Here is a 17,072-nt window from a genome sequence, read left to right as displayed (position 1 = left end):
TGTACCACATCTGAAATTTTAATAAACGTCAAAAATGGTAAGCATGATTAAAATCACCATAAACACAAGTACGTTTGTTGGTAGGTGAGGGGTAGGGGAAATTGTAGTTGATGAGTTGTAGAGGAAGAATGTAGCACGAACAGGAAAATTAGATAATTTACCAATTGAAAACAATGGCCAGAGAGATTTAAAACTGTTTTATCTCAAGAATTTGACAATAAAATAATCAGTTGTATGGTGAGTCACAAAGACATTCTACATAAAATGTTTGTTATTGTATGTTTCTGTTTTTCATGTGCTCTGTGGACTGTTAGTTGTATGAGTGATGTTTAATGTACATGAGTTTCCGCACAAGAAGGCAACAAGAAATCCTAAAGGCACCTCAATAATGTGGCATCACAATCATCAAGCATAAATATCATAATACACGAAAAATACCATCAAACAGGGTGATTTCGGATGGTTTTGTTGTTATTTTAATTGTAACTTTAGTATATATTGTTAGATTAAATTGATTGTTATAGAAGTGGTAGGGTATATATGTAATGAATAAAATATCCCAGAACCAGAAAGTGTATGTGTAGGTATATTTATCTGAGGCAGTTAAATAAAGTGTCTTGAAGTCACCCCTGGATTGGGGTGATTTCAGACACACGTGTTGTTTAAATCTCTGTCCGAAGTTACAGTATATAGAGGGTGAATTTGGACAATTACTGCCTTTTTTTACATTCTACATGCTTTTCATTTGATTTTGGTGACATTTTACACATTTTAAGGTAGCCCTTTGTTACGAATAAGTGATACGGAATGACGGTTTCATTATAGTTAATCATGTTGCTATGTGGGAGATTTTCCAGCTTTGCCTTGATATTGCAGAAAAACATTTTAACAGTCTCTCTGTTAACTTCTGCACGAGCTCCTTCATTATTTTCGCTTAAGCGAATGGAAATATCTTCTGACTGTCGTTTGAGGAATAAACGCACCCATTCTTCTCCTGGCAAATTATTACCAAATTTCTTCTCTTTTTGGCCAGATTTATCAAGGTAGCCTTTAACTAAATAACTAATATCCAATTCAGTGAAGAGAAATCCCCAATGTGCAGTCATCAAGATACCTTGCTTCAACATTTCTTCTTCTTCTTCTTCTTCTTCTCCTTCTTCTTCTTCTTTATTTACCACTGGCTGTATTCCCATTTTTTTTTTCAGATGTGCTTCCTGCACTTTATTTTTTAGGGTTGATTTAGGTATACCATACAAATCACATGCCTTTCTGCATGATAAGTTACCACTCTGAATATCATGAATAGCTTTATCTAAAAGCTCCAGGTCATAATTACACTGTACTGTAGCACCTCTCTTGCTCTTATACATTCTTGGCATTGTCCGAAATCACCCCACACAGTACACAGTTTTACAAAAATCGTCATTATTTTATAACCTTGCATGAAAAACTCGACAAACTTGTACAGAAATTGTCTCAATGCTGTTAGCTACTGAGCGTGTTAACAATTATGGTTACAATAACTTCCCACTTGACACAACGATAGAAAGTTTCCACTTTACGATAATGCATGGATTTTTAACACTGAGATTGTTTGTCAGTTATTCACCTAGGGAAACAATTGACACAAAATAAAAGTTGTGGAAAGCGATAAATACAATCTTGCGTTTAAAATAACTAGCACATGGATGTTAAAATAAGTAACTCTTTGCTTCTATGCAGTGGCAAAGAGCAAATAAGCCATACTGTCCAAATTCGCCCCAGTGTTCGAAATCACTCCATTTGACTGTACAGTTGAAAATGGGAAATATTTCCTAAAGTGTATCATGCAGGAGAAAAAAAAAGAAAATCATGACTGACAGAAGCAAATCTTATTTTATAGCAGACAAAACAATTATTTCTACAGTCACACACTTTCATCAAACATTTTTAAAGGATAAAATTAAATTGCATTTGTAATGTGATTCACTGAATCCTGCAAGGGGTTCTGGTGTTCAAAAACAGCCTGCAACAGTGCCCTTTTTGTCCTAGTGAGTATCTATTCTGCAACCTAACAGGAAATGGTATGTTTAGTTTCTGGATCCTGATTGGTCAATGGGCTCTGAAGTGGAGAGTAGCATCGACTTTCTACAAAATAGAATCTGACAGGTCAGGAGAGTGGAATGAGAGATTCATGGCTGAGGACAACATTGTGACCACACTAAAATGTATTTCATGCCCTGTTTCAGGCATAAATTTCTACATTCCTCGGCCCTTGAGGATAGGTATAACTGTTGAATGAAAGAAGCAATCAGGTAATCAGGTAGTCCGCAGCCTCATTCTTCGCAAAAATATTAGCGCAAGTAAGAACTTTTCAACCTGTTTCATAAATGATCTTGATTTCAGCATTTTTTGTTTGCTTGTTATGTTATGTTGTTTTACTTAAATTATGGCCTACAGCCAATTTCATCAGCTGACTAATTTTGTTTGAATACTTTATAAAAAGCAGTAATGTTAAGCACAATTTGTTTGAACGGCTAAACTGGGTTGCCAGCCTGCCACAAAATTCTTCATCCAAAGCTGAAGCTTGATAATAAGTCTGCCTTTTTACTTTCAATAATATGAAGCTACATAGCTGAATTCCAAACTGAGTCATGCTTAACTTTAGGAATATCATTGTCAAAGATGTTCTAAAACTGGAACCACAGACGGAAGCTTCATAAAAGGACAGAATTTTCTACTGAGTGATTTATGACTAAATGAATAAGAAACGTGGTTCATGGTGTGGATTCCTGTAGTCATGTCCTAGTTCATGCACCACGGGCAACGTATGTGTGGCCAAGTAAGTGGTCCCGACAGTCGGGATACCAGTTACTTTTGAATAAGGCTGGGCATCTCAGACATATTCTGAGTTGTGGTCACCTTTGTGCTCATACGGCAAAGACTACCAAATCCACCAGTTAGTCCCTCAACAGTTAGGGGTAAAACTCAATGGGAATGGGGCAAGTAGGGCTAGCAACCTGCTTCCCTGGTACTTTAAATATGATGCTGACAACAATCAGAGCAAAATGCCTCGGACCTTTGGAGGTGACGGAGTCCCACTTCTAACTGACAAACCAGGGACTCCTAAGATAAGACTCAGCAAACAAATGGTAATGAGATGGGGAGCTATTAATATCAATGGGGGTTACTCTGGAAAGAAGGTAGAGCTGGCAGAGGCTGCAAGTAAGATGGGGCTGGATGTTTTAGCTGTTAGTGACATTCGGGTAAGGGGTGAGAAAGAAGAGGAAGTGGGAGAATACAAGGTCTACCTGTCAGGAGTCAAAGCAGGAATAGCACAATGGGGTGTAGGGCTTTACATCAGGAAAGAAATGGAACCAAGCGTAGTTGCAATAAGGTATGTAAACGAACGACTGATGTGGATAGATTTGACAGTGTCAAGCAAGAAAATTAGGATTGTGTCAGTATATTCGCATTGTGAAGGGACAGATCAAGATAAGATGGATAGTTTTTATGATGCACTCAGTGATGTAGTTGTTAGAGTAAAGGGCAAGGACAGTGTGCTGCTCATGGGTGATTTTAATGCCAGGATAGGAAATCGGACAGGAGGGTATGAAAAGGTTATGGGTAAATTTGGAGAGGATATGGCCTCCCCCCATGAACCATGGACCTTGCCGTTGGTGGGGAGGCTTGCGTGCCTCAGCGATACAGATAGCCGTACCGTAGGTTCAACCACAACGGAGGGGTATCTGTTGAGAGGCCAGACAAACGTGTGGTTCCTGAAGAGGGGCAGCAGCCTTTTCAGTAGTTGCAGGGGCAACAGTCTGGATGATTGACTGATCTGGCCTTGCAACATTAACCAAAACGGCCTTGCTGTGCTGGTACTGCAAACGGCTGAAAGCAAGGGGAAACTACAGCTGTAATTTTTCCCGAGGACATGCAGCTTTACTGTATGATTAAATGATGATGGCGTCCTCTTGGGTAAAATATTCCGGAGGTAAAATAGTCCCCCATTCGGATCTCCGGGCGGGGACTACTCAAGAGGACGTCGTTATCAGGAGAAAGAAAACTGGCATTCTACGGATCGGAGCGTGGAATGTCAGATCCCTTAATCACGCAGGCAGGTTAGAAAATTTAAAAAGGGAAATGGATAGGTTAAAGCTAGATATAGTGGGAATTAGTGAAGTTCGGTGGCAGGAGGAACAAGACTTCTGGTCAAGTGACTACAGGGTTATAAACACAAAATCAAATAGGGGTAATGCAGGAGTAGGTTCAATAACGAATAGGAAAATAGGAATGCGGGTAAGCTACCACAAACAGCATAGTGAACGCATTATTGTGGCCAAGATAGATACGAAGCCCACACCTACTACAGTAGTACAAGTTTATATGCCAACTAGCTCTGCAGATGATGAAGAAATTGATGAAATGTATGAACAAATCAAAGAAATTATTCAGATAGTGAAGGGAGACGAGAATTTAATAGTCATGGGTGACTGGAATTTGAGTGTAGGAAAAGGGAGAGAAGGAAACGTAGTAGGTGAATATGGATTGGGGCTAAGAAATGAAAGAGGAAGCCGCCTGGTAGAATTTTGCACAGAGCACAACTTAATCATAGCTAACACTTGGTTCAAGAATCATAAAAGAAGGCTGTATACATGGAAGAAGCCTGGAGATACTGACAGGTTTCAGATAGATTATATAATGGTAAGACACAGATTTAGGAACCAGGTTTTAAATTGTAAGACATTTCCAGGGGCAGATGTGGACCCTGACCACAATCTATTGGTTATGAACTGTATATTAAAACTGAAGAAACTGCAAAAAGGTGGAAATTTAAGGAGATGGGACCTGGATAAACTGAAAGAACCAGAGGTTGTACAGAGTTTCAGGGAGAGCATAAGGGAACAATTGACAGCAATGGGGGAAAGAAATACAGTAGAAGAAGAATGGGTAACTTTGAGGGATGAAGTAGTGAAGGCAGCAGAGGATCAAGTAGGTAAAAAGACAAGGGCTAGTAGAAATCCTTGGGTAACAGAAGAAATATTGAATTTAATTGATGAAAGGAGAAAATATAAAAATGCAGTAAATGAAGCAGGGAAAAAGGAATACAAACGTCTCAAAAATGAGATCGACAGGAAGTGAAAATGGCTGAGCAGGTATGGCTAGAGGACAAATGTAAGGACGTAGATGCTTATCTCGCTAGGGGTAAGATAGATACTGCCTGCAGGAAAATTAAAGAGACCTTTGGAGAAAAGAGGACCACTTGTATGAACATCAAGAGCTCAGATGGAAACCCAGTACTAAGCAAAGAAGGGAAAGCAGAAAGGTGGAAGGAGTATATAGAGGGTCTATACAAGAGCGATGTACTTGAGGACAATATTATGGAAATGGAAGAGGATGTAGGTGAAGATGAAATGGGAGATACAATACTGCGTGAAGAGTTTGACAGAGCACTGAAAGACCTGAGTCGAAATGAGGCCCCAGGAGTAGACAACATTCCATTGGAACAACTGACGGCCTTGGGAGAGCCAGTCCTGACAAAACTCTACCATCTGGTGAGCAAGATGTATGAGACAGGTGAAATACCCTTAGACTTCAAGAATAATATAATAATTCCAATCCCAAAGAAAGCAGGTGTTGACAGATGTGAAAATTACCGAACTATCAGTTTAATAAGTCACAGCTGCAAAATACTAACACGAATTCTTTACAGACAAATGGAGAAACTAGTAGAATCTGACCTCGGGGAAGATCAGTTTGGATTCCGTAGAAATGTAGGAACACGTGAGACAATACTGACCCTATGATTTATCCTAGAAGATAGATTAAGGAAGGGCAAACCAAGTTTCTAGCATTTGTAGGCTTGGAGAAAGCTTTTGACAATTTTGACTGGAATACTCTCTTTCAAATTCTGAAAGTGGCAGGGGTAAAATACAGGGAGCGAAAGGCTATTTACAATTTGTACAGAAACCAGATGGCAGTTATAAGAGTTGAGGGACATGAAAGGAAAGCAGTGGTTGGGAAGGGAGTGAGACAGGGTTGTAGCCTCTCCCCGATGTTATTCAATCTGTATATTGAGCAAGCAGTGAAGGAAACAAAAGAAAAGTTCGGAGTAGGTATTAAAATCCATGGAGAAGAAATAAAAACTGTGAGGTTCGCCGATGACATTGTAATTCTGTCAGAGACAGCAAAGGACTTGGAAGAGCAGTTGAACGGAATGGAGAGTGTCTTGAAAGGAGGATATAAGATGAACATCAACAAAAGCAAAACGAGGATATTGGAATGTAGTCGAATTAAGTCGTGTGATGTTGAGGGTATTAGATTAGGAAATGAGACACTTAAAGTAGTAAAGGAGTTTTGCTATTTGGGGAGCAAAATAACTGATGATGGTTGAAGTAGATAGGATATAAAATGTAGACTGGCAATGGCAAGGAAAGCGTTTCTGAAGAAGAGAAATTTGTTAATATCGAGTATAGATTTAAGTGTCAGGAAGGCATTTCTGAAAGTATTTGTATGGAGTGTAGCCATGTATGGAAGTGAAACATGGACGATAAATAGTTTGGACAAGAAGAGAACAGAAGCTTTCGAAATGTGGTGCTCCAGAAGAATGCTGAAGATTAGATGGGTAGATCACATAACTAATGAGGAAGTATTGAATAGGATTGGGGAAAAGAGAAGTTTGTGGCACAACTTGACCAGAAGAAGGGATCGGTTGGTAGGACATGTTCTGAGGCATCAAGGGATCACCAATTTAGTATTGGAGGGCAGCGTGGAGGGTAAAAATCGTAGAGGGAGACCAAGAGATGACTACACTACGCAGATTCAGAAGGATGTAGGTTGCAGTGGGTACTGGGAGATGAAGAGGCCTGCACAGGATAGAGTAGCATGGAGAGCTGCATCAAACCAGTCTCAGGACTGAAGACCACAACAACAACATGGAGGCCAACAGGAACAGGAAGCAACTCTTGGATTTCTGTGCCAGTATGGGCTTAGTAATCACAAACTCCTTTTTTAAACTAAGAACATTCACCGGTATACTTGGGAAGGCAGGGGAACCAGATCTGTCATTGACTATATAATAACAGAACAGGAATTCAGGAAGGCTGTGAGGGACACACGTGTATTCAGGGGTTTCTTTGATGACAGTGATCATTATTTAATCTGCAGTGAAATTGGTATTGTGAGGCCAAAAGTGCAGGAGGTCAGGTCCATATGTAGAAGGATAAGAATGGAGAAACTTCAGGATAAGGAAATCAGGCACAAGTACATAACAATGATCTCAGAAAGGTACCAGTTAGTTGAATGTAGACAGTTACAGTCATTGGAAAAGGAATGGACAAGGTGCAGGGACACAGTACTAGAAGTGGCTAAAGAATGTCTTGGAACAGTAGTGTGTAAAGGTAGGATGAAGCAAACAGCATGGTGGAATGACACAGTCAAGGCAGCCTGTAAAAGGAAAAAGAAGGCGTATCAAAAATGGCTACATACTAGAACTCAGGTAGACAGAGAAAGTTATGTTGAAGAAAGAAACAAAGCCAAACAGATAATTGCAGCATCCAAGAAGAAATCTTGGGAAGACTTTGGAAACAAGTTGGAGACTTTGGGTCGAGCTGCTGGAAAACCATTCTGGAGTGTAATTAGCAGTCTTCAAAAGGGAGGTAAGAAGGAAATGACAAGTATTTTGGACAGGTCAGGAAAACTGCTTGTGAATCCTGTGGATTCCTTGGGCAGATGGAGGGAATATTTTGAAGAGTTGCTAAATGTAGGTGAAAATACGATCAGTAATGTTTCAGATTTCGATGTACAATGGGATAGGAATGAGGATGGAAATAGGATCACATTTGAGGAAGTGGTGAAAATGGTCAATAGATTGCAGTGCAATAAAGCAGCTGGGGTGGATGAAATTAAGTCGGAACTCATCAAGTACAATGAAATGTCAGGTCTTAAATGGCTACACAGGATAATTGAAATGGCCTGGGATACAGGACAGGTTCCATCAGACTGGACAAAAGCAGTAATCACACCAATCTTTAAACATGGAAACAGAAAAGATTGTAGCAACTACAGAGGTATCTCTTTAATCAGCGTTGTGGGTAAAATCTTCTCAGGTATTGTTGAAAGGAAAGTGTGAGTATTAGTTGAGGACCAATTGGATGAAAAACAGTGTGGGTTTAGGCCTCTTAGAGGTTGTCAGGACCAGATCTTTAGCTTACAGCAAATAATGGAGAAGTGTTATGAATGGAACAGGGAATTGTAACTATGCTTTATAGATCTCGAAAAGGCATATGACCGGGTTCCTAGGAGGAAGTTATTGTCTGTTCTACGAGATTATGGAATAGGAGGCAAACTTTTGCAAGCAATTAAAGGTCTTTACATGGAGAGTCAGGCAGCAGTTAGAGTTGACGGTAAATTGAGTTCATGGTTCAGAGTAGTTTCAGGGGTAAGACAAGGCTGCAACCTGTCTCCACTGTTGTTCATATTATATATGGATCATATGTTGAAAACAATAGACTGGCTGGGTGAGATTAAGATGTGTGAACACAAAATAAGCAGTCTTGCATATGCGGATGACTTAGTTGTGGTGGCATATTCGATTGAAAGTTTGCAAAGCAATATTTCAGAGCTAGATCAGAAATGTAAGGACTATGGTATGAAGATTAGCATCTCCAAAACGAAAGTAATGTCAGTGGGGAAGAGATATAAACAGATTGATTGCCAAATAGGAGGAACAAAGTTAGAACAGGTGGACGGTGTCAAGTACTTAGGATGCATATTCTCACAGAATGGCAACATAGTGAATGAATTGGAAGCTAGGTGTAGCAAAGCTAATGCAGTGAGTGCTCAGCTACAATCTACTCTCTTCTGCAAGAAGGAAGTCAGTACCAAGACTAAGTTATCTGTGCACTGTTCAATCTTTCGACCAACTCTGTTGTATGGGAGCGAAAGCTGAGTGGATTCAGGGTACCTTATCAATAAGGTTGAGGTTACGGATATGAAAGTAGCTAGGATGATTGCAGGTACTAGTAGATGGGAACAATGGCAGGAGGGTGTCCACAATGAGGAAATCAAAGAAAAACTGGGAATGAACTCTATAGATGTAGCAGTCAGGATGAACAGGCTTAGATGATGGGGTCATGTTACACGCGTGGGAGAAGCAAGGTTACCCAAGAGACTCATGGGTTCAGCAGTAGAGGGTAGGAGGAGTCGGGGCAGACCAAGGAGAAGGTACCTGGATTCGGTTAAGAATGATTTTGAAGTAATAGGCTTAACATCAGAAGAGGCACCAATGTTAGCACGGAATAGGAGATCATGGAGGAATTTTATAAAGGGGACTATGCTCCAGACTGAACGCTGAAAGGCATAATCAGTCTTAAATGATGGCTGATGATGATGATGGTGAATATGAAACAGCTGATAATACAGGCATGGTAGAAGCAAGAGAACATCACATTTTACATAACAAGAAGGTAGGTGGCACAGCTGTTGAATATTGACCAAACAGTAAATGCAAAAAGAAAAAGAATTAATTTGTTTGAATAATTTAATATAACGTTTTACTCATTTTCTGAGCCATTTTGTTAATTTAGATGGGTCATGGATCCATCACCTCATGTTTGAAATGAAAATGGGCACCATTTTTTGATAGAAAAATGGTTTTTTCTTCTTGATTGCCCTGAAAAGACTAAAACAACTAGCAAATGATACACAACTTTTCTGGCCAAATGGATGAAAAAATACACGATACAAGGCCACAAGTGTAAAACAAAAAAGAACTGACTTGTTTCAGTTCAGTGCACCTGCCTACAATATTGCTTTGGTTATAAGACTTAAAATAAAGATTCCTATTCGGAATATCTGAGTACCATATGACTTCCACCTATCCCAGTATCTAAAGAAATTTATGCCTAAAAACATTTCAAGTCAAATGAAGGGTACCCATACTTGGGGCAGGAAGGCTAATCACTGGAGAATGTTGAAAAAAGTACACTGATACAAATGGGACTCATAAAAAAATCACATTTACAATCTAAAAAATTTGTTCCCAACATAAGACCAATTCACTTTATCTCTAGTACTGCACTTGATATGATTTTTACTTCTGACATCTCACCACTGAAAACAGCGTACTATGTTTTATCTTTTATTGTGCGCTTAATTCAACTGCATATCCAGTCCACTATTCTGCACGAGTGCAGACTGATAAGTTCATATGAAATGCCCAACATTTTAACTGCATCTTAAACCTTAGAGCAATGGTGTTTTATCATAACACCATGAAATGTTATCTCCCATTTCATCACAAAAACCTCAGTAATGTATCTGGAATACACCAAATCTGTACATTTCATTTGATAAAATTCAAATTAGTTTATACAGTACAACAAAAACAAAAATCTTCATTTGTGCTTTAAAACTTCCCTCAACTCTGATTGTGTCTCAGACACAATGCAATTTTTTAAATACATCTGTTTAATCACCGCACGACACTCAGTTTTACCCATCTCTATGAAGTGGCTATTAGTAAACAACCAAGCTTTACTTCTATCTGAAAGTTGAACACGAATGTTAAAGTATATCACTTTTCAAAAGTCATGCCACCTGAGAACATTGCACTATTTTGCATAAATTTGGCATACTTTGCAATCCATCCTTAGCAAATTTTGTATTCTTTATGATAGGACCGTGTTTGGCTTTAACGCATACATTTTCTTAGGTAACCTGTTTATTCACACCCTTACATAAAACATAATATGATTGTGTTCTTTACAAAGCACAAATGGCATATATTTCACAGTCTGGAAGCAATAATCATATATTCCTAACAAATCACAAATAAATAGTCACTGGTCAGTTTCAATATATGTTTCTAAAATAGAGACCTTGTACAATATATCTCTAAAAGTTATCATTAATACTCTTTTGTTTTGCTTATATTTACTGCTGCATGATTAATCAAAGATGCTGTTTGATAAAATAAATGCCAAAGAAGAAACAAAGAGCACTTACACTAAAAGAATGCCACAGCAGCTCACGGACCATGAAAGAGTATCCAACCCTGCGAGTCACCCTAACAGGTTCAACATGAAGGCCCAGCAGGCGTGAAGTGAGTGTCGGATAGCGACCTTGGTGTAGGAAAAGCAGTAAGTTTAAGAATTGCAGAATCAACACTGTTGTCTCTATCCAGTCTACTGCTCGTTGAGCCTACAAATAGTATGAAAATGCATCAGTTAATAATCTGTAAGCACTAACATTATAAGTAAACAAACAACTGTATAACAGCATGTTAAATAGCCAGTAAACATTCGAAATTATCCAGAATAAATTTTCAATTTGTAGCAGAGTGTGATCTGATTTGAAACTTCCTGGCAGATTAAAACTGTTTGATGGACAAGCACACAGTTTTAATCCACCAGGAGGTTTCATTTAAAATAATGCTAGTGGTTGCTCAAATCTCCATCAAACTAGCTTCACCTATTTATGAATAATTTGCAATACAATAGTACACTTTTCCATTTTCCATCCCCTGTGTTTGTGCACTGCAACACAGTGTTACATGGCAGTTACACTTGAGCCACTATGAATGGCTGGATTCTTATTGCAAATATGGAATAAATGAACAGAGAAGTGATTCACTTCATCCTTTCAGATCATGCAATTTGCATCTAGAAATGCAATCATATATATAAGTAGATCTACCTCATCTATCTGCCTACTCAAAATGTTGACGAGTGAAGCCTACTACCAATGTCTTTCTTTACTTACCTTCTGCTTAAATTCTACACCTCTTCCGTGCTTCCTGAAAAAGACCCCTTTTTTGTCATAAGACACTTTTTTGTACAAATAAAATTCCATTCAGAAAACTGTTAACTTCAGAAAGTGATAATACATGTGCTGGCCAGAACTCAACTTCATGTGCAACAACTCACAGCAAAACACAAAATCACATATAAATGGATATTAGTATTACCAGTTTTTAGAAACACAAGTTTCCTTCAAGGGGCAGGCCACGGAATACAATCTAGGAGGGTTATGGGAGGAGAAAGGAAGGTAGCATGGTTTCCTTACTTCATCTCCCAATCCCAGCACATCTACCATCCAGGTCCAGTCAGAGCTTTAGCCAAGTACAAACACCTATCACTCACAACCACCACTCAGCCCAAAGCGTCTCACTCAAACCTCTCTCTGTTCTGAAAACACTTTTATGGTCTACTGGCAATCATTGTTTGTGCATGGCCCTATTATCTTAAGTTTTTGCAAAGTTATTTTACCCTGAAGTCTATCAACTTTGGTCAGTTTTTCCCCTCTTCCTCAAAACCATGGCAAACCTGGATAGATATCCCATTTGAACATATTTTTAGTGTTATTATATGTAATAAATTCAAATCAGTAAACAATATTCAGAATTGCACTTGCAACTCAAATAACTGCCTTCAACAGTCAGTAACAAGGCCCATGGACTGACTCAGTTTTTCAACTTGCTACTGGGTTCTGGCCATTTCGTCAAAGTCTGCATAGGCTCTCCTATATTCTAACAGCTTAGTGCCTCTAGGAAAACTTATAATCAATGTAGTGTTGATTCTGTTAAACAACTTAACAACTTAATTCTATTTCTGTCAATGGAAGAGCCAAACTCCCTACCACATTCATTTTTTTCAGAAGTGCAAGTCCCACACAAAATGCAGGTTGCCTACTCCTGTTAAAAAAAAAAATCATCCATTTTTTCCATAACAAAACAAGACAAAGTGCTACTGCAAACCCATTCTAGGAAGGAATTTGGTCCTCCACTTCTCCTTTTGAATTTTACTGTACAGAAATGTTTCCGACAAAAAAACAAAACACAATAATTCACCGTTGTGAAAATTCATACATAACTATGGAGAAAAGAAGAAGAATCCACTTTCCTTAATACTTCCGGAGAGCCTTATTATGTCATTGGAATTTCTAGTGGATCAGTGATCACTATGTAGAAGTTGTCCTTTTTTTTCATTATGTAATCAGTAACACTGATATTGCCCAACAACTGACAAACATAGCATGTGTCCGTAAGACTAAAGATTTTTTCTGAAATCCAGGTATGCCACCCAGACAATCAAAAATATTATGTTGGTATTATCCTCTCAATACAATGACCAACAGTAACAGCACATACCTGCCTATTGCCTTACAGGCAAAATCCTTGGAAAGCTTATAACACTAGAACACAATTCTGTAATTTTATGTAACTTCTTAGTTATGTATCTACCTCGTTAATTTTGTCAGTGTTCACTATTTAAAAAACCATAATATGTTTATGAAAAACCACTGGAAAATAATATTGTGAAACTTTGTGGTGGACAGACTGGCAAAGTCAAGGATATTTTATTTGTATAAATTTCAAAAATATATGGTTCAAGTATGGTAATAATAGAGGCAGTAAGAGAAAGAAGGGGAAGGGGCTTGGAAGGGTTTGAGTTTCTAGCTGCAAGTTATCAGTGGTGAAATATGCATCCATCATGGCGACACTCAAGTGCACACTGAAGTGTGTATTGTCAAAATGGTGTTTTAGGTATGGCAAAACACTGCAAATGGATGACTGTGCACGTAGCTGGTCACAGTGCTAAAAATGCAAGAATTGGTAACTGAAGAATGAGAGAAAGAGTCTGGCGTGGCCAAAATTATTAAAAGTTGTATATATATTAAAAGTTGTATATATACAGACTGAAGAGATTAATGAAAATTTGTATCAAAGCTGGGATTTAAACCTTGGTCTCCCACTCACTAGGTATAAGCACTAACTGTTATGTCACTCTGGCACATTGGCTTCACACAACTGCATGGACTAACCTAGCATGCCTCCCTCCTCAGTGTAAATTCCCATTCACATCTCAATCTATTTGGTATTTGCCCTATAATTGAACAGCACTGTAGAGGCTCTCCGGCTGCACTAGAATAGCACTTCAGCATCAAAAGAAACTGCAATCCTGCCTGACACCTACACACAGGTGCTTTAAATAAATGAAACTATGTGGCTACAGAGACCTTTTCAAGTCTCAAACATCTATGATGTACATATGCAGACTGAAAATTTTCATTTGTCACTTCTCTTCCCATATATACCATACATTTTTGAGACTTGAAAAGATCTCTGGAATCATATAGTTTCAATTTACTAAAAGTCCCTCATTGTTGATGAAGAGCCTATTGTCATTAATTACTAACCATAAGCACAATGTCATACCACCTGAAACTCACCTCAAAGTAAGATCACGCCATTTAGCTGCTTAGTTATGTAGAAGGCCTGCCAGCACAGACGCGACATTTTGAACACTGCAGTGTTTATAATGGTTTAATTAACTTGAGTTCTACAGATTATCACTATTTGCTAACCATCAGCAAGATCCTACCTTTTCATCATCCCTTCCAAGTGAATGATAAGTGAAAGAGAGAATATTATTGCAACTGAGAGGAATTTAATTGCACTTGGCTGTTAATTTAAATTTAATCAGTTCATGAAACTAGATGCAGTAATAATTTACTAAAGCTCATTGCAAATTTTAGTGCTTATACTGCATCTTATCAGTAGCTAATCAAAAGCAGTCCAAAATAAAAGCTACTTCAAATGACTTATAAATTAAAATGAATATTCAGTTTTGACTGAACTGACTTGAGATTTGTTGTTCATTTGCAAATGTGTCATGTATTGTTGACTTTCATATATTGGTTGCCCCAAAGTTTTTGTTGGTAGTTACTACTCTGGAGACCAATCCTGAGCATAGCTTGTGCCACAACTTTGTGTTAAAAAGACTGTGCTCAAGTATAGGTTGGGCTGCGGTTTTCTCAGTGCCTCCCAATGATCACTCAAAAACTGGACTCATTTCATATGAGAACAAATTACAGACGTCTTGCTATCTGTCCCTTGACTGGTACTGCCTTATGTTGTCAATTTCTGGAATTATTTAGAAAGAAACATTAGCAAACATAACACCTGCTGTCATGAATGGCTGAGCCAATATGATTGCTCTGACATAATTTTGACATGTACTCTTTAGGTTTCAGAGTTTGCTGCAATTCTGCTACAAATAAGCCACACTTGTTCCATGAACAAAAAATTTTGGAAACTCAGGAGGAAGAAATTGCTCAATAACTCATGTCAAACTTTTTCCTTGGGGGGATAATTATACTTTCTGCCATCACTATCTTAAAATTTGTAATCTATCAAAGAACTAAAGTCAATATGAAAAATAAATCGTGAAGCTTGTTTTTTTTTTTTGTTTTTTTTTTTTTTTTTTTTAAATTCATTGCTCTTGAAGCTACATCTATGTAAGTTACAGTTATTCTTTAAATAACGGCATAAGTGGCCGGTTTCGTAGGCCCAATGTTCTTCTAAGTGGCCAGTCTCTAAAATGTTAATGAAAAAATGATGTGGAATAACCTGGGAGTTGAGGTCACTAAGCCACACTCCCACAAGGAAGAGAAAAAAATATTTTTGCGGAATTGAACTGTGAATGTCTTCTGGGTCGAAACAGAATCGCACTTTCCTTCCATACTGCATTTCTGTTGTGACTGGATGATAATGGGTCGGCTGGTGTTACAAAGTGACTACTACATATGAGTGGATGGTGGCTGATTGATTTCCAGGCAAGTGGCACTGCCGTGGATGACACTGCAGTTCTTGCACCTGCAGCATGGCCTGTGTTCTGTGCCCAGTGGTGACCTACATTTTGACGGCATCTTCTGTACTTATGTAGGCTGGCTTGCACCAGTCAACTGACTGTGACTATTCCTTTAAAACAGAGAGTGAGTGTCCTATTATTGCATTCCATTACTGCATATGGGCCTTGGGCAATTCTCTGCACAGTGGGCTGCATTAGAGGAAAAAGTACTCCATCACTGCAGATCTTTAAAAATGAAGGCAGCCTGTTTTCTGTGCAGTGTTGTTTCACTTGGTCTCCTGGTCTCCATTTCCTTCCAGAGTTCTGTGAGAAAATCTTCATTGGAGCACACAAAGCCAGGTTGTTGTTTGAAAAACTTCCCTGGTAGACACAGAGGATTGCCATACACACTCTCTGCTGGGGTGACATGTAGTACTTCTTTTAATGCACTGTAAAATCATAACAGTACTATCAGAAGCGCACTGGTCCACAAATCTATCATGTGCCATACTATAGCTTCCTTCAAGAAACTGTGTAAGTGCTCCAAAATGCCATTTGTAACTGTGTGATTTGGGTAAGTCCATGCCAGGCACATCCTATATAATCATGCCATTGTACAAAAGATATCTGCCTCCCACTGCTTCTCTGGTCAGAAGGCACTTGTTGGGGACAGCCAAAATGTGGAATGTACCACTGGTGAAGGTGCGCCTCAGGTTCTTGGCAGTTTGTGTTTCCATTGGGAATACCTGGTGTACCTGTCAATTGCCATGAGACAGTACCAGTTGTTACACACACAGCTTGGAGTGATCCTCCCAAATCCCCAAATCCAGGTGAATGTGTAAAAATTGTGCCTCCAGGATGCCAAAACTTCTGTGCAGAGCTCACAGTGCCATGTTATTTTGTGCTTTTGGCAGGGATACTAGCACCCTCGTAGCTACCATTCCAGGACAGTTGAGTGCATGTAGAGAATTAAAAACCTTTCATTGTAGAAGAGCAGGTACAAATGGCCACTGTTGGAATGCTGATTTGTTGCAGTATATCAACCCTGCAGTGCCTGGCAGTAGCATGTGATGTAACTGCAGGCCAGTCTTTGCTTTTCAGCAGGTCCTTTAACTTCTTGTCATCATTTCATGCTGCCAAAATTCACAGTTGTAGAAATGCTTTCCACTGTAGACAAGGTATTCGCGGTGATATATTTTGGACCACTAAGGTGGTGAGTGTCTGTTGTAAATTGCCAAATAAAATATGGGTTGTTGATTTTCACTGAGGATAGTCATTTTGAGGCTGCAAAAATAAAGTCAGTGGTCGATGGTTTGCACATATAGTGAAGGGATGTCCTCCCATCGTACATATGAAGTATCTAACTCCTTCATAGGCTGCTAAAACTTCTGTGTAAAATGGTGGCCAAGAGAACTGCTTCTCTGTACTCTTCTTGGCTAAGAAAGCTAGAGGCTGCCA

General features: G+C 38.8%; 1 protein-coding gene across 3 annotated transcripts in view; it reads right to left on the bottom strand.

Annotated features, from left to right (window-relative positions):
• Positions 1-17,072, bottom strand: part of LOC126284129 (peroxisome biogenesis factor 2) — a 101,779-nt gene that overhangs the window by 25,040 nt on the left and 59,667 nt on the right. For all 3 annotated transcript variants that reach the window (XM_049982839.1, XM_049982837.1, XM_049982838.1), the window contains exon 4: positions 10,990-11,184. In XM_049982839.1, the coding sequence (XP_049838796.1) occupies positions 10,990-11,184 (195 nt within the window). The remainder of the gene's footprint in view (positions 1-10,989; positions 11,185-17,072) is intronic.

Source organism: Schistocerca gregaria, chromosome 8 (genome assembly GCF_023897955.1).
Source record: "Schistocerca gregaria isolate iqSchGreg1 chromosome 8, iqSchGreg1.2, whole genome shotgun sequence".
Lineage (NCBI taxonomy): Eukaryota > Metazoa > Arthropoda > Insecta > Orthoptera > Acrididae > Schistocerca > Schistocerca gregaria.
The sequence above is the reverse complement of the archived record's forward strand: the minus strand, read 5'-3'. Positions and strand labels throughout refer to the sequence as shown.